The sequence below is a fragment of the Rhea pennata genome, chromosome 1 (genome assembly GCF_028389875.1).
Source record: "Rhea pennata isolate bPtePen1 chromosome 1, bPtePen1.pri, whole genome shotgun sequence".
Classification (NCBI taxonomy): domain Eukaryota; kingdom Metazoa; phylum Chordata; class Aves; order Rheiformes; family Rheidae; genus Rhea; species Rhea pennata.
Genome location: NC_084663.1, coordinates 99,154,686 through 99,180,185, shown reverse-complemented (window position 1 = coordinate 99,180,185; position 25,500 = coordinate 99,154,686). Strand labels below are relative to the sequence as shown.

Genomic DNA, 25,500 nt, shown 5'->3' with positions numbered 1-25,500 from the left:
GTGTATCTTCATATGTATGTTTATTTTTACATATATATATATATATACACACACATGCGCATATATTTATGTACACACATACACATGAAGGGGAGGGAGGGACACATCTCAGAGATGGAATGAGAAGAGAAGATTTCTAAAGGAAAGGTTCATCTGGATTTTTGTTATAGGTCCTAATACATTTTATTTTGTATTTTTAAAGGCAGCATTGTTTCTGCTGCTCAGAATAACGAAGATGAATCCATAAAGAATCTGGAGCTGTTCTTAATCCAAACAGTTACTGCCAGGTGAATAGGAAATGATAGTTTCTATGTCAAAAAAGTGCTTTTTATCCACAGAGAAACAGTCAACAGCATTTTCTTGTTATATTGCCAGAGATGTACATCATAAATTAGTGTAGAAAGCAGTTTTCACAAGGAAGATTATTTGCATTTTCTCTTTGGCACATCAGTTCGCGTTCTGACGAATCCAGTCATAAAGTGCCATCACCTTAGTATATACACCAGGACGATTGCGCCGAGCACATCCTTCACCCCAGCTCACAACGCCAGCAAGGTACCATCTATTTCCCTTTCCTGTGCAGGCCAAAGGACCTCCAGAATCTCCCTAAAACAAAAGGCACAGTTCAGCCATTAGCACACATCCACACACAGAGCAGAGAACAAGTTTTAAGTTGCTTAGGGACTCTAAATATCTGCCCTACTCCTCCTGAAACTACAATGTAATATTAGCACCTTATTTCCAGACAGAATGTACCTGTCTAGATACTAAATTCTTTCAGCTTGTTTTAACTTATAGAAGCAGCATATTTATCAATACAAAGCAACAGCAAGAAGATAAAAATGAAAAATTACTCACTGCTGATGACCCATTTCAGGATTCATAAAGTTCCTGATCATAGAGTTCAAGAATGAGAGGGGACAGGAATGGAAAGTGGGAACTCTGACATCATTTGGCCATAAATTGTTCACATGTTTAAGACAGAACTCTTATACTGTACATTGATCAGAGACAAAAAGAGAAGTGTCTCTTTCTTGCATTCAGCTCTGTCACTAAAAAAAATAACAATAAATTAAAGCATATTTAGATGTTGTTAGCAGCTTCATAAACAAGATTGTGGCTAGATTCAGAGGTGGTGAGGAAGGGAAAAAGACTTCAGTAACACGTAAATAAGAACTGGCTTCTCAAAAGGAACATGGAGCTCTGCATATAACAACATGGAAAAATATAAATTCCCATTTATCTCAGTTCACAGGATCCAAATGCATTTGGATTCACAAACGCGTTGTAACCCTTTCTGTTTTAACCTTGTATGCCTTCTGTGAATGGAGGAGTTTGCAGATCTCTGAACAGTTATGGATACTGCTCATCTCTGCAGATTTTCCTTATGCATATAAGGCAGTCTTCAGCCTGCAGGTTGAACCTAGGGTTTGTTTGCTCTCACCAGTTGGAACTAACACATGGGAGAAGATCAAGAAAGCCACGTACCTATAAAAAAATCTAACAGTAGAAAGTCTCTACCACCTAACCAGAGAAAATTATATAGTGATAAAAAAGAAGCCACAACAATTCCTCCTCTCTCCCAGGTTGCTGTCATACTGGTAACTTTAACCATCCAAGATGCTTAAGGAGAAAGGAGGCTGGATACTCTGGCCAGTTATATTGGAAGCTCTAAGAGACTGACGGAGCTGTACATGCAGGTGGAAAGACGAAGGATCCTGAAAAGAGGAACCATGTAAGGCCAAAGAACACCCTAGAGTGATAAGAAAACTGAGTGTGAAAGTGTACACGCTTCATTTCTTACAGTAAGTATCACGTCATCTAAAGATGAACTACTCTTAGAAGCTTCACGTAACTTGTGCGGTCCATAGACAGCTTTTACATCCATGAAGAAGTAAACCAAATCAGGATGTCCAAAACACTGGAATTATAATTAGATAGCTTCCAGAGCATTGTGGGGATCTCCTGAACTGCCACTATCATCCCTTTCTAGCACTGCACAGGAAGTATGCTGGAGAAGGGGGAAAAAAGAAATAACACAGGCACTACCAAGAGGAGGAAGTTTAAGTCACAGAGGACAGAAACAGAGTAGACTGTGCTGGAAAGTAGAGTGACCAGTATAGTACCTAGCAAAATCGGTTAAAATGTCCATCTTAAAACTTAAGGCCATTTCCGAGGCAACACATTTTTTGGAAGAACATCACGCCTTAGGCGTATCACAACATACGTTTTAGCAAAACAATTCCAAGGCCTAAGGTTCTAAACCAAACAACATGTTAGCAGAAATAATAATTCAGTGAACTAGATCTGGGAAACTGCAAAAGGATCCTACAAACCAGTCTTTTGTTATGTGTTAGAAGGCTAGCCCCTTTAGAACTATGTTCTTGCAAACACTGTTCTAGTATACGTAAACAGTAAAAATTACTCTATTAAATGAAAGTTCTAACAAATTACCACAGACTAAAATCAGTAATACATTTCTCTCCATTTAAAAAGTAACTAGTATAATCACTATGTTTTAATTTAGAAAGCAGATACTCATCTTAATAAGTTTAAATACAGATAACGTACACTCTAGCCTAACGACTGGGAAGGGGACGGAACACAAGTTAGTTAACTATGTCTTAAAAACAGTTTCTGATTAATTGCATGTGCAACAAATTAGGTCATATAACTCATGATACAATAATGTCATCAAAACTTGTCATAATACATGTGACTGAACATATGAAACTAACAGAGGCAGCATTTCAACTGCCTTTACTGGACTTAGCTTACCTTGCCTTTTGCATTTCTTTGCAACTGTAACTAAATGCCATTTATCACATTGTTATAACATTATACTAATTCCCACATAAATAAACAAACCAAGATGAACAGTAAAAATAGCAGATAGCCCTAACTTTATTCCATTTATCCTTATATCTGTTTTTTAATAGGAAGGATAATTTTTGAAGGGGGGGGGGAAAGAAATTTTCAACTCGTTTTACCCCTTTTCTTGCAAATCAACATTTTTCAAGAGATACAGATGATATCTATGCTAAATTTCCTTTACTATTTTGGAAAACTTTAATTGCCATAAACTTAAGACATCTCACTTTATTACTGAGGGGGCAAAATCCCTAAACCCTGAACAGGTTTCTAACAAAAGCAAACATTCTTTTATAGTTTCTCCACAAGTCCCAGATTACCTGGCATGTGTCAATGCCACCTTTAAGATTCCCAGCACACAGCATACGTGATGTGATCAGATCATCATACAGTTTTCTGCAAACACTTTGGTTAATTATTTTCACTCTAGCTTCCTGCAGTGTTTTGGCAAGGTGACCTAGAAAAATACAAACGTTGCAGAGGTTATAGTAGTAAACATTTTTAACAGAGAAACCAGTTGTCGAATCAGAGGAGAATGGCTCCAAATTCAAGATTTACCCAGCTAACAGCAGAAGAATAATTCCCTTCCCTTCAACTGCTGTTGCCCTCAGCTTTTGAGACTGTAGTACACACTAGCTCTAGACATAGACGTCCCTACATGCTACCACTACTGTTTTTCCATTTCCTTAGTTTCTATCCTTATTAGCTAGTTCCGCCAGTCAGAAGTAGAAAGTCATGCAAACTGTGAGTATAATATGAGATTTCACACGATATGACTAGTTTTTAATGCCATTTCAAATTGAGCCCAAAGCTTTGTTATTTATACTATAGTCTTGCCCACAAACACTGTCCACGTCTTAGTAAGTGAAAGTCTACATTCTCTCCCATCCTCCCCATCCTAAAGAAAAAACTGAAGAATGAAGCTGAGAGGAAAAAAGAAAAAAGAAAAAAAGAAAAAGCTTGTAAGTCATAAGTGATGGTAGGGGCTAAATATCATTGTTATCATTGTGAGTTAAATATCCTGAGTCACATTTTGGCCCATCAGTGAACATAATTCTGAATATCTGGAGATTCAGGAGAACAGGTTGTTTGTTTGTTTGTGCATTAGGTTCTAGGAGGAGGTTGGGAAGGAAATAGTCAAGATCAAAATATAAGCTTTTTTTTTTTTTTTTTTTTTACATACCATTATAATGATTTTTAAATATTACCTATGTCATTTCTTTAAAAAGCAAACCATATACAAAGACATAATTTGTAAAGCTATTTGCACTTTATTACATTACATGTGATAATCTTCGATTTAAATCCATTAAAAAGGCATATTAAGAAAGTCAATATTACTGTGGCAGATGATTTCTGATTAAACATGAGCAATTAGGATATATGGCAGTTGTAGGGATCACTGCAATGCTGGGAAGCTGTCTAAACCCAGGTCTAAAACCTGGCTCAGGTTTGACTCAGCAACAGCAGTGAGGATCCTGTGGGCTCCCCAAGCACCCTCTTCCATATCTGCCTGCTTTCCCCTTTCCTCCCTACCAGCTGGCTGGTCTGAGCTGTGCAGGCAGAATACTTCATAGGGCATACAATAAACTGCCTTAAGACAGACAAAAATAATAAACCTACATAATTTTTTGCGGCTATTTCTGCAGACACCCCCATATTGTCAAACTACATTCTTGAACACAAAGTCTTTCCTTGCATTAGTTTGAATTTCCCATTTTCTTCACCAGTAAGATTGCTTACTATCTATTCCCCAGACAAAATGAGCCTTGAGCATAGAAGTAGACACATTTTTGTAAATCTATACACATTTGCTTTTCAATGGTTTGTGACACCATCCTTGATCCCCATACAGAGGGTACATGTTCACACTTAACTGCAATACAAGTAAACATTTAGAACTGATAGACTAGAGAGATATTTTCTAGCTTTTTATAGAACTACTAAGTAAACCACAGGTATTTTCTCTTATGTCTATAAATATTTCACAGTTAGAGTTCGAAATTAAGCCAAACTTGCAAAAAGTATATCCAGGAAATGAACATACTGTTTTCTTTTATGGCTCCCCAGCCAGTTACATAGCAGACAGTTCCATAAACAAATACTCTAGAGGTGCTGGGTAAACAAATGGGCTGTACCAGCTCACTGAAGAATACTGGTGTCTCCATTTCCAACAAGGCGATGTCATAGTCTGAGATATATTGGTCATATTGTGGGTGGATAATAATCCTTTTGATTGATCTCATAGCCACGTGATTGCTGTTTTCATTAATGGTGTGTAAGCCCATATATGCTCTCCACGCAGAAGGAAGAGAGTATCTGTAAAGAGAATGGTTTTAGAACATGCCATTGGAAAGTAATGCAGTATTGGTTCATTCAGTTTTAAGCATATTTCAATAATTGATGAAAATCATCAAAAACAAAGTAAATGGGGTAGAATACTGCTTATGAAGACAAGTACACTACAGTCTCTTTCCACTAAAAAAATAAGTTATGATTTTGCTTACCATTTTAAAAGGAATAGTCTCTTGGAGCTATAAGACCAGTTCCTTGCAGGGGTCACTTTTCATCCATCTTTACACAAAGCAAAGCTCTCTGAAATACTTCCAGAGTTGAGTTCCATAAAAGTATAATGAAAGCAGAATGAAACAAGCTATGCCATTGTAAGCCATGCGGTTTTGCTCTGTAATTCAGTTTACTGTATGGTTTTCTGCTGGCAGAAAAAGCATCCATGATTGATTTACCAGAAGCCCATAGTATAAAACCAGGCTTAGGCCAAATTTTAGTCAGGTAGAAAAAAGGAGGTATAAGTATAGAGGTAAATCATCTATTCTGACATTTCACAGAGGTACTGGCCAAAGCAGAACCAGACTGGGCAATTAGCACTGGTCTAATTTTTCAGAGCTCAGTGATCAGTGCAGTTTGAGCTTTCAAGTAGAATTGATGTCCCATTTGTCTCAGGTAAGGACCAGCAGTGCTCCTGACATTCATAAGCCAGGAGGCAGGCCAAGCAGGGATGGCTGTTCTGACATACAAGCCTCAACAGCTCATGTCCATCTCATGCTAATAATGGATATTCAAGGTCTTAGTCATAACTGTGCTAAGTAATGTACCTATTTGAACATGAAATTGCTTTGTGCATATTGGGTAGTTGCACTTATTAAGTAGCTATTTAGATATAGAGATACCCTATTTCTGCATGTTACTACAGTCTTCAAATGTTTATACAGTCCAAAAAGCAAGACTGGAATTGAAGTAGGAATGGCCAATTATTCCAATAACTTTCTGACTGCAATACTGCTACTTCACTTTGCAATAGGACTTATTTCAGGAGCAAAACTGCTACACCTCAAATACCAGCATTGAAGTTAAACCATGATTTTCTGTCCTTGTACACACAGTCTGGAGAAAGAGAGCGAACGAGAGCAAGAAAGAGCGAGCGAGAAAACACCTACTCAGTTCAGCTGGGGATATTCTACTCAGACAACAGGGCTGCATTTACAGTTCAGTAAAAATGGGATGTATTTACAGGAAAATCCTTTGTCCAAGTCCTTCTATGCTGAATAGAAGTTAGATTATATCCTTGACCCAAGCACTGTATTGCTGTGAGTGCCTCCAATATATCAATATCCTTTATTCAGTGTAGTCACTCTCTTTTGGGCATTAATGTATTCTTCTCCACTGCATGCAGCACTCCAGTGATAGTGAGTAAATATCAAGTAAAACCAGTGTGTAGCATTTGCACAAGGGTATCTGTTTTGTCTTGACCGAAGTGCAGACATACAAAACTTTCCTCATCAACTCAAAAATCTTATGGGCACTCGTATTACTGAAACAGCAGTCACGTTACATCAGGAGAACTGTGATGTGTTTGACAAAAAACAATGTAATTTCAATCTCAATATATGCAAACATATGTTACATAATTTAGAGTACCAGCTTGCCTTCAACAAAACCCCAACAGTTCAGCTGTAAATCTTGTCCAATGTATTGACACAGATTCTATCATAATCTAATCAACTACCTTCTGACTAGAATACATACAATCATAAAAAACACGCATTTCAATTTCAATGTATTTCAGAATGTAAACACCTTGCTTTGGAAGTCAGAAGAGTGTATTATCAAACTCTAAAATCTATTTCTTCCTTCCCATGCATAAAAGGTATGTATTCTCTATTTACACTACCTCAATAGAACACTAGTTGATTTCACACTACACTTTTCAATATACGGTCCTTTTCTTGGCAGCAAAAGGCCACAGACTCTCCTCTGAAAATCCTTATCCTCTAAAACATGATGTTTACTCTAAATCTGACTAGCAAACTCTTCCTTCTAGCGTATTTTATTAACCTGCCATTTACCTGCAAGTCTTTCCCTAGGCTAAAATGCAGGCTTTATTGGCAGTGGAGGCAGAAGAGTTACTTTGGATACTTGAGTCTTTTGAAGACTGCAGAACACAATACTAAGATTCACTTAGTAATATCATGTCATAGAGCTATACCCTATATCAATAAATCTACACATGGAACAGCTACTGTGGACTCTTGAAAGCAACACTCGAAGGTTATTAAACTGCCGGTACCCTAAGACAATGTAGCCTGTCCATACCTGTCAGAATCAGAATCCAGAAAGCAATGGGCAGCAGATATGAGCCATCTGTTTGAAATAACAGATGCACCACATACATGGCCATGTGCTCCCATCTGTAAACTTGCTTGCCAAGGCCACTTTCCAGATCTTGCTTCTTCACCTCCAACAATTCTATTTTTCTTAAACAAGTGTCTTCCACAAGCTAATAGAAATAATTGAATAAAATAGCAAATAAAAACACAAGGCTATTTTACATTGTTACGCTTAATATGTAAACTTACTTTTATCCTTAGACCTCAAAGCCATGCGGAAAAAAAGTGCTTTCTTACTGTGTAATCGCAAAAATGATAAGGATACTTGCCCATTTTCACTCAGTGGGCTGGTCAGCTTACTAATGATTGCTTATCCTCTCTTACAGATTACTAAAGAGATTTGTAACTCAAAAAGACAATCAAACATAATGCTAAGCTGGGTTGTTTCCAAATATTTTCTTGAAAATCTTGCATTCTTTCACTGTTTAGTCCTTGACTCTTTGCATTTTATTCAGCTCAAACAAGCACTCATACTCACCAACTTGACAACCTGGAGGTGAGTATTACTCAAAATAAATCATCAGAGACAAGGGACCAGTGGGTTTAAAATCAGACAGTGAAAAATTCAAGTCAGACACTTTCATACAGTTGTCACCAGTAAATTCATTTTCTAAAAATTCACATCTGATTTAATCAATTCTTGATCCACTAATATGGACCCATCAATCCCTGAGTTATTTCCAATGTCATTAACTAATTTTTCAAATCAATGTTACCACACCACAGTTCATTTCATCAGATCCATCTGCACAATCTTTTATTCCATCGCAGTCAGGATTCGGTTTCAGCAGACATTTTCCATTGAGGCACTTGTAAGTGTAAGAGGAGCAACTTCTGTAGGCTGAAATAAAAGAGAGATAAGATACAACGCTTGGAGCCATGATTTCTAATGACTAAAGAAAATTAACACACTCAATCTATTCATCAGTAGACAAGGATGTGGCAAAAGCTGTTCAAAACCACGTATTTCAGTCTGCCTGAAGTCATAATCCATGCTGGTGTAAACTGGACCTGCTACGAGGGAGACATTCCACTCTAATTAACGATCACAATAACTTAAGCTTCCATTGACCGTAAGATAGACAGCAGAGCCTCCAGCTGCCTTCCATTCCCTTTTTACTTAGCTCTAAACTGAAAGAGCTATGCTTGTCGAGTCTGTTGTTTTACCTCTACCAGTAGGGCTACTGACGTTACAAATTATACATTTACACAGCAGATGATCTTCAATAGTTGGTGTTATTTTTGTTTTTAAAGGAAACTTGAGCAAATCATTCAAGGGCTACTTTAAAGCTTCCTCCAAGGTATCTTCAGGTAAGAAACTATCATGATTTACTATATGGAAATCCTGACAGACCTCAGCATTGTGCATCCATCACTATCGCACATAATATTGTTTGTTTACAGTGACCTCCAAGAAGTGGTAGGCACTTTTTTGACAAACAAGGACATGCTACCACCCCAAGGACTTAAGATTTAAAGTAAGGTGAGTGTTACAGGAGCAAAACATAGCAAGTCATGGAGATATCAGTAGTACCAGTAACGTCCCTGGATGTGGTATGCCTCCAGTAAAGAGAGCATGCATGTAGCAAGGGGCAAAAGTCCTAAAACCCTTATGTCCCTTTCTCTTGCATTATTTAAAACTGATTCTGATTGTTCTTCTCACAGGATCACCAGTAAGCTGTGGTTAGGTCATCTAACTAAAATCACTGTTACTCCAAATTTTATTTCGTTAATTTCTTGCCTAGACTCTCGCAAGCACTAGTTATACTCTGCATGTTTTGTTTTCACTCTTATGAGATGTGCATTTTGTGCAATGAAAAAATACATAGAAGTTCTAAATTCAGTAGTAGTTTAGAAAGGTTCCCATTCATACTATGGGAACAGGTTAAGTGAAGCAAAATGACTAACACAATGGGTCCCTATCACAAGAGAACTGCATTTCTAAAGTCCTTTTACAAATTAGGTAGTACTTATTCAACAGTCTCAGAAATCAATAGTGTGACCTCACTGAGTCATTCAGAGGTAGTCTCTGGGGATTTGCTTATAACACTAGTAAATCCCTGTAGTTACTCTTCATATTTAATGTTGTACAGGAATCCGTAATGAAAGAAAGATGAGAATAGAGCAGGATTTTATATAAGTCATAAGTCCTTATTAGGAGAACAGTGATTGAGCACACAGTTTGTCTTAAGCACTGAAGATCACTTGTGACAACATGAATCATTCCTGCTGCTAAACAGTGCAGGGAATAGTTGACAGCTAAACATTAGCTGCAAGTAGTTAAAAGTATATTATTTTCTCTTTAATTAAGTTAGGAAAATAGCTGCTAGATTTTAATGATGTTTTTAACTAGACTACTGATCCATTTAGAGATACTGTTTTTCTAACAGTTCTCTAAACTGATCATGACTAGTGACATGAAAAAACAAAGAACTCGTGGGAGCTGTCTTTATTATTCTGCTGTTCAGACCAGCTGGTCTGTATGCTTAGTCAGACAGGTAGAACACCCAGAAAACAAACATGTCTTTTAGAAGGCTCTATTTTCTTTTGTAAAAGGGAGGAGATGGTATGGTTTGGCCCTTACAGCTAGAAATTGCTACCTGAAGTTTTTTTCATCAAGTTAACAGACATTTACTGCAAATGTATTTCTTGAAGGGGAAAAGAAAAAAACGCTTAATTTGGATTTTTCACACACAGTGAATTCAACATGATTTATAATCGGCCTGTCCACTGACAGAGCCACAGATTTAAGGAAATAGCATATTGCTGTTTCTGCCTTCCCCATCTCTCGGAAAGTAATTTACTAAAATACATACTTACAACAGTCGTTTTCATCACTGTCCTCCCCACAGCTGTCATCACCTTTGCAAGTCTTATACTGATGTTTACACTTCCCATTGCCACAGTTCACCTGTTCTGCATTACAGCCTGAAGAAGAAAGGGCTGTAAATGGTTTCTGATCCAAACAGCTGGCTAGCACCCGCATGCTGCTCTCCCTGTCACAGGCCATCTTGGCATTACTGTGCCATCCATAGCAGACACGAGCCTACCTTGCTCTTAACAGCCTCTAGTAACAGAGAGTGCATAGTGTTAATTTGGTTATAACATTCTTGCTGAGGCCTTCCCACTGCTGCTGGGAGGATCCTTTCAAATTCCTGTTTTACATCTTTTTGAATTAGTGGGCTTTTTTTTGCTTTTGTTTTTTTTTTTCTTTTCTTTTTCTTTTAAGACAGCTGCATGACACTGTGACTCACAGTCAGCTTTTGAGATACTATCAATACCACATCATTTTTCAGTAGAAAAGCAACTTAGGCAATCCACCAGTTTGATTACCTACTTAAGTTCAGATTCTATCTTTACTGAACAGAGTATTATCTTTTCCCTGGAGAACACATTTTCTCCAGACTACCAGGATCATTTATAATTCCATTCAGCCCTCTTCCTGTTGTGTGTCCTCTTTCTTATTTAGTAAGCATCTATCCTATTCCGTCATTTAGATCACTACCAAAAATAATAAAATGTCCCATAACGGATACTAACAGTAATAATGTCCTTCCATTTTGGCAACATGCCATGGAAAATCATTCTCTGGAAATAAATTTCCTAATATTTTCTTCTCAGTGCATCTTCCTCACTTCTCTATTTATCCTCACACATCAGAGAGGTATAAAAAAATTTGAAAATTCCACGTTTGTCATTACTCATCTCCTTGACACTTTGTGGATATCTACAAATAGTTTGGTTTGACCTTTTATTTTTATTTTTTTTTTCCTTTTTTTCCCCTAAAAGCTGAACTTGAGCAGATTGGTCTAAAATTCCCTTCTCTCTTCCTCTGTTTTCCTACTTTTGAATATACACATTGCATGGCCTTTCTCCAGATTTCTCGTTCTTCACCCACATATTCCTGTGTTCTTAAAGATAGCCACCAATATCTAGAGATTGTTTCAGCCAGTCTTCCTAGAATAAAATGATAGCAGAAGGACACAAACAAGAGAAATAATCGAGTTACCACAATCTAATTCATCACTACCATCTGAGCAGTCTTTCCAGCCATCACATCGGTTGCTTGAAGGAACGCATGTTTTATCTGCGCACTTAAATTGTTGCGAACAAGCTAGAAAGATAAAAAATTAATGACAGTAGATATGCTGTCACAGACTAAATGCATACTGAGACAGGACTGTCACGCACAAGTGTTAAAATGGCTATTAAAAGCTAAGGCTAGTGTCATTTATAAGTTCAATTGAATGTTAAAAAAGCAAATGCTATCTTGCTTGACTTCATCTGTCAAAGATTTTAGCAGGCAGTATAAATTAAATGAATCAACATTTACGTAAATGGACTCAGAAATTTAAATCCGCATCAACTGACTCATTCAAAGGGTTGAAAATGAGTCAGCAAAAATGTATAATCATATTCAGAGCTAATATCTCTTTAATTTGTTAACATACATTTTACACTGAAGTGACTACAGTTACAGAAACCCCCCTCTCAAATCTAAGAATTTTTCTTAGCATTATAGATACAAATAACCTGACACTAAAATGTTTTAAAAATTCATCTCTGTGCTACTGTGCTTGAGCGTCTTTATTTCTAATGTGAATAAGTGCTTTAGGAAATATTTTTCAAACCTAGTAATTTCATAATGAAACAACCTTTCACTCAGAAACTGCTTTCACATTTACTTAAAATAACAACTAATCCTGATTTTAAGATGTTTCTTTGAAACATATCAAAAATGTTTGTTCTCTTCCATTGTTCAGATTTGCCAGCAAAAATTAAGCCCCAGATACTGGTTTCTATATGCAGACAGGCAAGCTGTGGAAGAATAAGTAGGCAAAAAACTCCTATTTTTGCCCAGGTCTAGTCTACTTAAATTTTCTTCCTCCCTAGCACAAAAGGCAAATTAACGGCTAAGAGCAGACATAACATCTCCCTCAGCCTACTGGCAACAGTCTTCCAAACGCAACCCAGGATACCATTGACCTTTTTTGCCAGCAGAGCGCATTGCTGCCTCATGTTCAACTTGTCCACCATGACCCCAGTGCCCTTGCTTGCAAAGCTGCTCTCCAGCTGATCAACTCCCAGTGTGTACTGGCGCCTGGGGTTATTCCTCCTTAGGTGGATGGCTTTGCACTTTGATTTGTTGAACTTCAAGAGGTTCCTCTCTGCCCATTTTTCTAACCCACTGAAGACCCTCTGACTGGTAGCTCACAAACTAGAGCTCACAAACTAGTTAGATCTGCAAGCAAACTTCCAAGTTTGCAGATCTCAGGCCCATCGTCCAGGTCCATAATGAAGAGGTTAAATAATACTGGCCCCAGCACTGATCCCTTGGCTCCCCAATCTCCACAGTTCTGGAATAGCATTAGATGTTTCTGGACTTTCAAAGACTGGATGTGCTGGCTTTCAGAGAGTTGATACATTGATTTGTAATATCTTTATTAGAAAAGACTCATCTGCAATATATTTTTTGTAAATACCTACTCTTCATTAATTTCCAGAAACATTCTCTCTTTCTGTTTGTAAGCTGGAAGCTGAATCAGAGTACACTGAGTTGTAAATTTAAAGAGAAGACTGACTTTACTCCTGTTGATTGAAGAGTCCTCTTGGACCCTCTCCACCACATGCTGTCTGCAAGTTGCAGTTTGGCTATTTTAAGAGAATGGCACACTGTCAAGTAATTAGATCTGCAAAAATTGGGGATTTTCACTTTTACTTCCCATTTTACAGAAGCTTTGTGAAAAGATAGAAACAAAGTAGTATCCTCCAAACGCACTGCTTATCTGAATTTATGAATCTATTTAATCAATTAAATATATAATTACATTCCAAGCACTCCTGCCTTGAAAATAGGTTAAGAAAAAAAGGCAAGTTGGTGAGCATATAATTGGTCTATCAAATACGGTTTCTCAAAGGTCCTTAAAAATAAAAGTGCATACACATTCACTTACAGTCTGTGTGACTGAAGGCTCTATATTCAATATAAAACCCTCTGTGGGTAACCAGTTCATCAGAATGGAAGTTGATTGCAACAGAATAGCCATATTCTTTATTTCTGTTGCCTTCTGAAATAGCTTTACAGTATCTGGCAAGGCAAAAACAAAAAATTAATTTCTAACAAAACTGACTATTGTCACCCAGCTACCTCCCCTATTACTGCAGGGTACCAAATCCAGAAAGCTCTAAAGCATGACAACAAAGATAAGCTATTTTTACTGTAAAAGTTTTCTAGCTCTAATAGAACTATTAGAAAACTTATTTACAAAAGTCTTCCACTGCCACCCTTCTTTGTCCCCCTTCCCCACCCTTCCACCCACAGCAACTTTTCTGGGACTAGCAGACTTTTAATAAAAAACAGAAAGAGGATCAGCATCACAATATAGCTTTTAAATATAAATCATGTCTAAGTATGCTTGATTTAAGATTTCCTATTTTGGTTTACAAACCCAAGAGGTTAAAAATCCAGCAATGAAATCACACACCAAACAGCTGTCACCAGCTTCCCTATGCTCCTTCCAAGAGACAAATCCCTCTGCATACTTTTTACACACATTGCAAATTGCCTTATTTACTGAAAATAATTACAACCACTAAAGAGTAAGTGATATAGAAACTTCAGATGACAAAAGCCGTTCACCCAGAATAAGACCAGAGACAGGAATTCACAGCTCCACTGCAGCTGTATAAAATTCTGCCGTCTTCTACGTCATTGCACTTAAGGGAAGCAACAAAATAAATATTTATCACTGTAGAAAAAGCAGGATAGTTAAATTAAAATAATGACATGTTTGGAACTAAGGCAGGATTAAGCATATTATTCTGCTAAAATTCAATGGAAGTATGACATTTTGTTTGGTGAAATGTATCCTTCTGTACTGGAAGCAGTAAGACACTTTTTAAGGACAGTATGTGGTACAGAATATCAAAGCACAAATTAGCATGTCAGAAAACAGGCAGTATATTTGACTCACCTAACTCCGTCAATTTCTAACCAATCCTTATCACATTTACTGGACCCCGGAGACTTCTCTTGAATTTGTATTACAAGGATTTTTAATGACAGCTTGTAGCCAGGCAATGGTGCCTAGAAGTGAAAGGATAAATATCCCACCACACACAAAAACAGAATGAAGAGTCCTATACTTCTGAAATGGTAAAACTTATTTTACTTATTATCTGATTGAAAATACTGCATTTTTATGATGTGAAGCAGCACCTGTGACAATCCAAAACCTGCCTTTTAAATGTGTATAGAAATCTTTTTAAACACAGCTTTATCCTGCCATATTGTGCCAGATAAAGGAGAATAAACCTTCCTGCAATCAGCCCAAAGCACTATATCCAAGACTCATGCTATATTTGTTCTGCCAGGTGGTAGATCACAGAAGTGATTTAAGACACCTAGGGCAAGTGGCCACACAACTGTATTAGCTATTCATGCACTGGAAGCCTGAATGAGCACTGCGTTTTAGAAAGTCTTCTTCACTTTCCTGCATATAGATGATAGTTTTTTGCTATAAGCTACTACTAATTTTCATCAGGCAGGTGAAAGGCAGAGTCTGCTACTACAGTCTCATAGACATCAAGGGAGTTCTTTTCCAGGGAAAGTCAAAAAAGCAGTGAAATGCTTTATGGAGCAACAGGTAAATGCACCAGAAAGTTGGTGACAATCACGGAAAGGATATTAAGTGAAAGCTGATTTCCAGCAGCCAAGGGCTTGCTGGAAATTCAGAGCTGAATTTCTGCACCAGAAAAAGTCCTGGTTTTGCAGAGTTCAGGGAAATAGAGCATGACACATTATGAGACATGATACACCTCCATTTTCTTCTTCTACCATAGAAGCAAAGCCATGGCTATTAACCATTTGCTAGGCTGTTAGGAACTGTCATCATATCTAGCACTTTGTTTCTGTCACAAATAATACTCAGCCTTTAAGAAGCTGGCAATCTTTCTCTCCCACAGCTGGCACTTGCCTTTTGCATAGTGCAGGAGAAAAATTGGGTACCTGAGAACAAGTCAGGTGCAATGGTCTTGACAGGCTTCCCCCTCATTTTTATCACACTGAAAGACATTTCTCCCAGCTTTACTTTGATATTACATACAACAAAGAGCCTCACAAAAATTACCACTATGCCTAAGGGTTCCCAGGACTTACTCGGATGATCCAGCTGCAGTCAATGTTTGGTGGGTAGTAACTCGGGTAATAAGGTGAACTCAGTGTCCCATTCCAGGAGACAAAATGCCCACCACACACTGGGAGAGAAATATATCAGCAAGGAACACAATTATCTCCACTGGGCTAAAGTGGAAAGCTTATTTCACTTGTTTACTTACCTTTAGGTAAGACAGTGGATGCAAACATGAAGATGAGAGGAAATAATACAGTTTTGAATAATTTGCCACACATTTATAGCAAAACTGGACTATTCATAATTCTGAGTACCAACCTCCAGAATAGTGAAGCAAGTCTAATTTGTAATGTGTATGATATAAGTATTTTCTTAAAGAGAATCCATAAAGGCATAAACTGAAATGTGTAAGCTTTAAAAAAGATTGTTTTCTAAAAGCTATCTTCTATAGTTTGTTTCATGGGTTAAAAACAGTCAGTTTCTTCATTCTACCAAATTTCTCTTGGTTAGAGAGGGAACAGATGAACCTTACCAAAGAACTGTGGGTAAATTTTCCACTTCTGAAGTCTCTAAATCTCCAGTAAAATATTACAGGTTACTGTAATTCAAAATATTTAACTGGTCAACCACAACTCCTGTAAAATTCATAGTAACCCATAGGTTTGGAACATACATGGGTCTGGAATCCACTTGGTTTCTTACACAGTCAATTACATTGTACAGTTCCTTTCAGAAGGGGATCAAAGACTTATATTAGAAGTAACTTTTTGCCCTTTTACTCCATTTTCATGAAACACGTCTTCCTTGAGTTTGAGGGAGTTTGCTGACAAAAGTGCAGCTCAGCAACTGGGACTATCTAGGCTGGGGCTGGATACAGTGCCAAAAGTCTATCTGACAGGCTGCTTTCCTACTAATATTTATGAATAACAGGATTATCCATGCAGTAAGAGCTATCTCTGGGAAAGATGGCTTGGGTAGTAATCAGGAAAAAAAAAAATCTACCAGAGAGAAGGCTATTCTTTATTCAGTTCTTTGACATCTCTTTTATGCAGATCAGAATAAGAATCCCTATACTTTTACATCAATATTTTTCCCTCAAAAAAAAAAAAAAAGTTCAGGCAATATCAATTTTTTTTGAAGGAACATGAGGAATAAGCATGCTTACATCAGGCATTTGTTTCTATTCGTCACTTACTGATTTTAGGGATGGCTTGAAAGTGAGCTTTTAGTATGTTCCTTTCTTCTGTTCGGTCCAGTGAGAAGGTAAGCAACATTACATTACCTGATGAAGTCAAACGTATAACAGGAGTAGTCCAGGCTCCAGGCCCACACCATCTGAAATACCACAAACTTTGCGTAAGAAGACATTTCCCATAGTACTGTCACTTTTGCTGAGAAATTAGACTGAAATGACACTGACCTGGTCATCTCTGTTTCAGAAGTGTTCCGCTGGCTACCACTTCCCTTTTAGTCTTCCAGTCAATTGATACTACATGAGATACTTGCTAGAGTGTCCTAGCCTCAGAGCTGAGTCACTCAGAACATCACAGATATTCTGCCTAACAGGTTCTCTGAAGTTTTCAGGCCTACAGAAGCATTGGAAAGGCAGTGCCAGACGAGGCTACTTAAATCTTAAATAATGGGCAATACTGAGAAGACCACTAAGGTCAGTGCTGCAGAAAATCTGTGCAGTACATAAGCCCAAAACATTTCCCCTCTGTTAGCGTTCAGCTTGGTTTCATGTAGCTGATGGCACAAGCTGTTACAAGAACCAGAGGTGGGGAACCCCATCCATAGCAGCTATTTCTTCTTCTTCTGTTTAAGTAGTGAGTAATTAATTTATATCCTGAAGCTTGAAAACTTACTTGTAATCTTGTAATTTGAGATGCTATTTCTTATATCTGTAAATTAATTCTTATATCCATTCCATTTTGAAACCCACAGCACATTTTGGATTTTTCCTTCATTTACAAATCTTTCAATTTACAAACCTATGTGTGAAAAATCTCTAACAGGCTTCTTTACTTCTGTGCACAGCAACACACAGTAACAGTGTATTTCCATCACAGCACTGCATCAAGTCCTTTAACAGTGTTACCTCTTGTCAGGGAGATCCACTAGTGGCAGTGTGAAACATAATTTTTATACCTTCAGCTCAAAGAACTCCTCTTAAGCTTTTAGCAGGCTACTTCCTGCTCCCATTTTAAGATACATTAAATAAGGATTTGTGATTTGCCTTCTCTTTTGTAGTCATTATAATATTCTTTTACCATGAAACTTGTCAAACCTTTTCTAAAGTGAACAATTTGAGTCTTCTTCCCACTGCCATTTGGAAATATTTCAGCACCTTGATCTGCTCACCCAGTTGGGAGCCTTACCTTCTAGCTGTACCTTTTGCCACACTGTCATCAGAAAAGCAAGACAAGTGTATGTGAGAAAAGTTGTCTGCATGAGACACCTTGTTTTATGGTATTTCTCAGTCTCAGCTTATTCATTGCTCAGTATTTGTAGCAGAATGGCTTTATTACTGCAGTCTACAAAAACTTGTGAAGATCATTTGAGGCACCATCTGTGGTCCAAGGACTGAATGTTGGAGGGTGAGAGGGGTAAGAATCTCCCACATAAGCTATCTTCTCAAAGTAATTAATGGCAATTCTCCTTTAGCTCATGTATTTAAACTAGCAATTTTACCTCGGAAAGCCTTCACTCTCAGTCATACGAACTACACCTTTCATTTGGTTAAAATACTATTGTATACTATTGTACCTCAAACCAATTTCCTTTGTTAAGGGAACATGGGCAATGCACACAAACTCCTGTTTGTCATGAAGAACAGAGATATTTGTAGTAGTACCACTGCATCTGTCCTAAGTAGGTCACTCGCTAACTTTTAATATACTTAAAAAAAAAATAGAAAGAAAGAAAGAAAAACCGAATAGGCATACACAAAAATGCACACTCACTAGGTTGGTAGTAAAGGCAACCAAAAAAAAGTCAACTTGTTTGGAAGTATGCTTAGCATCATTTTAGTCACCAAATTGCTTGCTGTTTCAGTTCTTCGATAGGCAGACTCCAATGCATGGAGAAATTTCCAGAACTTTCATATTGCAACTTGGTGCAGCTATGTTCTATGAATGCTCCTCGACATTCACCCATGTTGGTATCACTTGCTTCCTAGTGCTTTTATCCATATGGTCCACCCTACATTTCTGCTCCCACCAGAACTGAGCTACTGCTAATTAAACATGATGGAGCAACAGTTCCAGCAATAACCCAGGGTGAGCAGCAAAGTAGATGCAGCCCACGCATCAGGCATAAGATTCTCTGTGCCACACTATCTGCAGCACCATAAACGTGGTGGCAGTCTGAATGTAACTCCTAGCAGAAACCCTGTCCTCACTCCAAGCCTGGCCTTTTGACAGTTTGCCAGCAACAGCAAGCCCTAAGGCCTTGTTGCATAAGGAGAGAGATGAAAGTCTGGAGAGGATCACCTACTCATTCCAAGTAAGTTAAAGGAGTGCTAAGAAAAGTTGATTTTAGATGCTACTAACTGAATCTGCGTGCTCAGCCAGGCTTTTCCTAAAAGCACTCTTCTTCCCCCCACCCTGAAACCATCCTTCCACAGATTCTAAGGCTCACTTATTTATTTTGTTAATAAGACAGGTTCATGGTGCATAATGTGCTCACACGTGGAATTTGACACAGGAAGAGTGGGAGTGGTATAGCTGCTAAGATTTCAAGATCAAATGAACTAATGTATTAAAGTGGACTACTCTAACTCTGATTAGTGAGCCTTCTGTAGACAAAGAGTTGTTATGATTATTTGTCTATGACTTTACTACTATAAAACATATCTTTTCTAAAAGTAATGGCATACAAAACTCAAAATTTAAAACTACTTTTTTGAGTTGTAACGGTACTTATATGAAATCAAATACAGTACAAAAATCAGTTGTATTGTAGAATAAAACCACAGGAATTTATAATTCATTGTAGGGGGAAATAACATGGAAGATCTCTTCACTGCCTTATACCAGATTCTTATTTAAGTCGTATTTGGAATCTTACATGTTGGAAGTCTGTTTGATACAATTTCATACGCTAGCTTTTCAGACTTTCTGAACAACTCAGTAAAACATCTTTTTTCTGTACTGTCATACCTTGTAATGATCTTGTTCTGTAGAGGAAGAAGGAAATCATACGCTGATAACTGGTGTGATGCACAGCTCCCTGGAGTGACACCATGCAAGGTAGTAACTGCCAGTCTCACCACATAGTTAGAAGGAACTCGTAACCTCCACTGATAAAAAGACTTCTTGGGATTCATCAGAGTTAGAGTTCTGTTGTTACCTGGCTTTGCATACAGGTCAAAGGATACTGCTATACAGAAGAAGCTAGATCAGTAGCTGAACAAATGTAAGTTAAGGTAAATAAAAAGTCACTGGGGAAAATTTCAGAAGAAGTGGCAATAATCTCCTAATTAATAACCTACTTCTTGACTCTCCTCCTCACCCCTTCCCTTACTCTTGTAACTGTGTCATCTTCTCCCTAAAGGGCCGGGTGCCTCCTCCTCCTGCTCTGGCTGAGGTGGCACAACACCTCCCCACCACCATGGGCTCATCACATGCTCAACAAGCAGAAGAGGACTTGGCTACAATTTCTACCAGCTCTTCTAGAAACTGACTTCTGCCTTTGCCATTTTCTCTTTGCCCCTCTCAATGCAGTGAAAATACTTACTATGTGACTACACAACTTTGAGATGTGCTCAGTACAGAGAAACCTAAGCAAGCTGAAGCTCTACAGCATCTGACAGATCACTAACTACTACTAATAACCAAAATTCTCTAGCGATAAGGCTAGAGAATAAGCCATGGATGATTTTATATAGGGGCATTTCTTTTTTAAAGATGCCAGGAAAAGGAGCTATGGCTCTCACTGAAAATTAATGGGAACTATTCAATTTCAGCTGTTCAGGTTAGAATATTAGAATAAAAGCTGTAAGGCATTTTCATCCCAGTCATTATATGGTACACAGGCTATGCATAGCCCTCATCTGGTTTGGTTCTTAGGTCTTATAGAAATATGAATAATTGGAGATTTGCAATTTTTATGTTACAGGAATATTTTTTTTCCAAAGTGATATTCATTGAGATTGAATAATAATTACCTGATTTTAACATCACATCATATTCTGTGGAATCTGAAACTGAAATTTAATAATTGTCAGCTACACAAGCCAAAGACAGAAAACAGAAAGAAAAATAGACAGAATAGGTATTAAATGACAGGTACATTGTTACCAAAAAGCTCTACTGTAATGAAATCAAAATCTTCCTCTCCAGAAGAACTGAACATGTGGGTTGCTTGCTTACTACCAATCTCTTTTTGTCCCTTTGAGATTAGTTTTTTAAAAGAATCAACCATATCTTGTGGTGCCCAGAATGTATTCCAGTAGTAAGCTCGAAGTCCAGACTCTCCTTCACTGTGGAAGAAAAAATCCCATATCATAAATACACTCTAATTAATATATGCGCATGTTTTCCACCGGTCCATATTTTTAGCTTGTACAGCTTAATAGTCAGCTGAACTGCTGTGCAGAGAATTGCAGCTGAACATGATGCTAAGAAGCTCTCTTATTTCAAAATTGCTTTTTCTATACGGTAGAAATATTTTCAAAATAACAGACCGAGACTGAAAACTACATTTCATAGAAAATCCTTGCAACACTTTTATGGAAGTGGATGTTTCCATCTCTTCCCTATAACTGTAAACTTTTAAGATTGTATTACAGTTCTAGACACATTTTTCTCAATATTTTCATTTAAAACTTCACACTGTATGATAATACAATTTTAAGCCCATACTTCGGTAGAACATTTCAGACAATTCCTGTTGAAATAAAAAGTTATCTGTACAGGTACATATACAAAGTAGTATTCAAGTGATTCAAAGAGACAGTCCATCATGTTCCTCCTTTCAAATGGTCTATGGACTGATCTTTCAGAAGTTTTCAGGGATTGTTATGACAGAAATAGCCAGCTGCTCAGTATCTTTAGATTCCTCAGCAGAGGCTTACGAATAGGATCCAACCCAAAATCATACTTCTAAGTTTTACCTTGAGAAGTTAAAAGGGAACTTTATTTAAATAGACAAAACAAGTTTAAGCAAGTGGTACATAAAAAAAATGCTGAACTGTGGTTTGAATATCAGAAGTAGATGGATAGATTCTCTCAGATAACTAATTTAGAATACATTAGAAAACATGGAACAAAACTCATTATCTATGATTTAACGCAAATGCTTGAAAAGAACCTACCTGAAAGCAGCCACTACAGACTTCAAGTAATACTTTCCCAAGGCGGAAGACTCATATAGCTCTGCAAACTGACAGTCAAATAATTGCAAAATAAAATGTAGAGTTATGTTTTAGTGTCAATACCATCTCTCCTGCTATGCAAGTAATTGTATTATTTCTTCCCCTAGACCCCTAGCCTCACTCTACAAACATCACCAATCATTTTCACAGAATGTATCAAATAAGAATGCATATACTTTCCTTAAAAAATCTTTTTTCCAATCACATCATGTTTCAAAAACATTGAGACAACTCTTGATAATTAGCTAAGAAAGAGAAATGTCTGTAAATAGGTTTATATTTTTATTACAGTCTTCCTATATTTTAGTTACTTAAAATTTGTGGCAAATTTCTGGCACGTAATCTGGACCTGGGCAGCTTGTGTTGGCAATGCACAAAGCAGCTTTGAGACAGTAGATTAGCTCTGTTGGGAAATACAGGCTAACAGAGAAGTGCTTTGTGTTTAAGACTTCTGTTCGCATATACCCAGGGAACAGTATTGATCTCACAAATATGGACTCACATGAGAAGTGCAAGAAAGCAAGCATTGTTATGAGAGTAAAATAAAATAAAACAAAAACTTATGCCTTGAATTTGAACCATAATTTAAAAGCTGAGATTAAAGAGAAAAATCTATCAGGGAAGAGTATCTGAGCAAAGTAAAATATCCAAAACAAAACAAAAAAAAAAAGTGGTTCTAGTTTTTCTGATGAGAATAATTTGTCCATAACCTTGAAATAGCTTTTATTATCTAGAAAATACTGACCTTACTCTGAAGCTCATAGCCACAGCTGTGTAGCTACATTCCTAAAGTTGTGCAACAAGTAGAATACCTCCCAGCTTTTTACTAACTCTAGATTTATTATTTTAAAGAAAAAAGAAAACAAAAGAGTTAGGACTCAAACTGGAGTCTTCTCCTCAATCCAAATCTAAATCTGTGATAAATGCTTTGAAATTCTTGCTATACTTATGTGGGAACTTACATAATTTTGGATTGCTTCTGCTTGCAAGAGGAATTTCTGTGACTTTGGATCAGTGAGGTCATTTGTATATGTTAAATTCGAAATTTCTACACTTCCACCAATATACATACAGGAGAAAGCTGGAGCTGAGAAAAAAGGACCAGGAATTAGCACACGTAACAACATTACAGAAAACTTCCTGAACAAGAAGATTGCAGAAGCACTTATTTGTCCTCAGGCATCAGTGGGCATTAGTTCTTAAGAGAAACATAAAGTAATACCAGGAGCGCTGAGTCAGTTCCACTGCTAGAACAACGCCCAGAAGGATAAGCTATTTGGAGAGGAATGAGGTACAAGTTCGCATAGGCATTTCTACTAATAGCTTTTAATTGTTGAGCTTCCCCCCCCTCCTTTTTTTTTTTCTTCTCTTTTTCCTGGAGAAGTAGGACTTTAAAGACTCTGAGTTGAGTTTGGGGAAGAAGCACACAGAAGTTAGATATCCGTTCCATTTTGAAAAAGTGAATAAGAGAGAAGTTAATTCCTATAGATTCTTGAGAAAGATAAAAGTTATAATAATAATAATAGTATTCACAAGTAGAGACAAAAAATTAGAGAAAATACATATTTTCAATATTCTTGTGCAACTGTCAGCTGCTACATATTGTGCATTTTATTTGGCTTTGCAAGGACATTAAGGAGAAGGGAAAGCAAATATATTTATATATCTATTATGTGCTTAACTGCATAGTAGAAGTTACTGGAATAACCATTCACATAGCGGAAAATACCCATCCCACCCAGACCATGCTCGAGAGTAACACTTACCGAATGAATAGTGCAGGACCAGCACAAGTACTGTAATCATTAAAGAAATCATGGGTAATACTCCTAGAAGCCACCTTTTCCAGTAATGCAACTTTATCCATTTGAGGAAACAGTACTTCTGACCCACACCTTCCTGGTAAGGCTGGCAATAGTGAAAATGCAGGCTTTCCTAAAGACAGATGTGGGAAGGCATCAATTAGCAAGACAACACAAGAAAGGCGATAGTATCGTATTGCACTGTGTTTGCCTTTATAACTTTCAAAGACATTTAAACAAAGACACATCTATGTTAGCAGTTGTGTCACACATGAAACCAACGTATTCCTGGGTCACTTATTTGTGATACACATCTTAAGTTATATAGGGGGAAAAAATTGCTATCGCTTCAGTTAGAAGCAATTTGCATATCAAGAAGTGGAGATAGAGATCATTTACTGTGTGTAAAGCTTAGTTGTTCCCTCTTACCTGTCCAGCCGCCTGCTCAGAGTGGGATGGAGCTGGTATGCTGTATACAGAAACCTGTCTGGAGGGGGAAGCCCATATCATGATGTCTTGACAAATGCCTTCTGACAAGGCTAATAACAAAATTCTAGATGAATCTCATTTCTCAAGCATAACTCATAAGAGCATCTTGCCCTCCCCCAGCCCAAGCTTCTCTCATTTCACCTTTGCCATACTGCTTAAAGCAGGAGCCAGCTGAGCTGCAATCAAAGAAGGTGGGGAAAGGCAAAGTCACCATCACTGTAACTCTTTGTTTTCCTAACTGCCTAAATAGGATATGGATCCTATGATTTAAAAACAGATCAGTTACCCCCTTCCCTCAGAAATGCAAGAGGAGGAGTTATTTAGGCCACTTACACAAATGACATGCAGGCAAATTATAGATGAAAAGCCCCAGAGCAAGGTAAACCAGGAAACTTCTAATGAAAACCTGAAGAAAACCATAGAAATATTTATAAGAAAGTAGAAACACACAGTTCCAAAGTTCACTTGATTTTCCAGTGCTATATGTGGTGGCCTCAAGCTTCTATCACAGAACAAACAGAATAGCAAAGCAATTGATATCAATACTTCTTTTTGGAAGTTTAAAAGAGTTTAAAGCTAGCAAGCCAACAACCTCAGGGAATTCTGCATGTTAAACAAGAAAATTAAGGGTCGGAGAGAAGTTACATACACATATATGTATCTTAATGTATAAAAATACACAATATAAAAACATATACATATATATATGCATGTGCAGGTGGATGTGCATGAACATATATACAGATATACATACACACTTAGCTAAAATAAGAAAAAATAAAAAGGGAACAAACACCCCCAAATCAAATGCAGATTGCATGGACTACAAAGAGATTCATTGGAAGACAAGCCTCAGGGCTTCAGAAACGCAAGATACAACTGCAGGCAGACTGCTTTGTTCAAGTCCTCTTTTTTTCAACAGCCTACCTCCACTCCACACACAATGTGCGGACTAACTAGTACTTTTCCCCTTCCTTCAGGGAAAAAAACTCTCGGAAAAGCCTAGAGTAAACAAAACTGCTTTGGCAACAGCTCTAACAGTTAAACTTTTTTTTTTTTTTTTTTTTTTTTTTTAAATCAATATAAATTCAGAGGAGCCCAATTCTGGAGCAGTTTTAGACATCCGTCAGAGGGTGAAGACATCA

The 25,500-nt window shown here is 37.4% G+C and overlaps 1 protein-coding gene across 1 annotated transcript; it reads right to left on the bottom strand.

Annotated features, from left to right (window-relative positions):
• Positions 1-447: 447 nt before the first annotated feature.
• Positions 448-24,376, bottom strand: LOC134138632 (suppressor of tumorigenicity 14 protein-like). The gene is made up of 17 exons (XM_062572579.1): positions 24,296-24,376; positions 23,831-23,999; positions 23,027-23,151; positions 22,005-22,072; positions 20,989-21,170; positions 20,856-20,894; positions 19,849-20,068; positions 16,884-17,023; positions 15,715-15,812; positions 14,531-14,643; positions 13,511-13,644; positions 10,377-10,484; positions 8,278-8,397; positions 7,483-7,666; positions 4,919-5,190; positions 3,192-3,328; positions 448-606 (listed from the first exon to the last, which is right to left on the bottom strand). Exons 1-17 carry the CDS (start codon positions 24,374-24,376, stop codon positions 448-450), a joined length of 2,349 nt encoding a protein of 782 aa, XP_062428563.1.
• Positions 24,377-25,500: the final 1,124 nt, after the last annotated feature.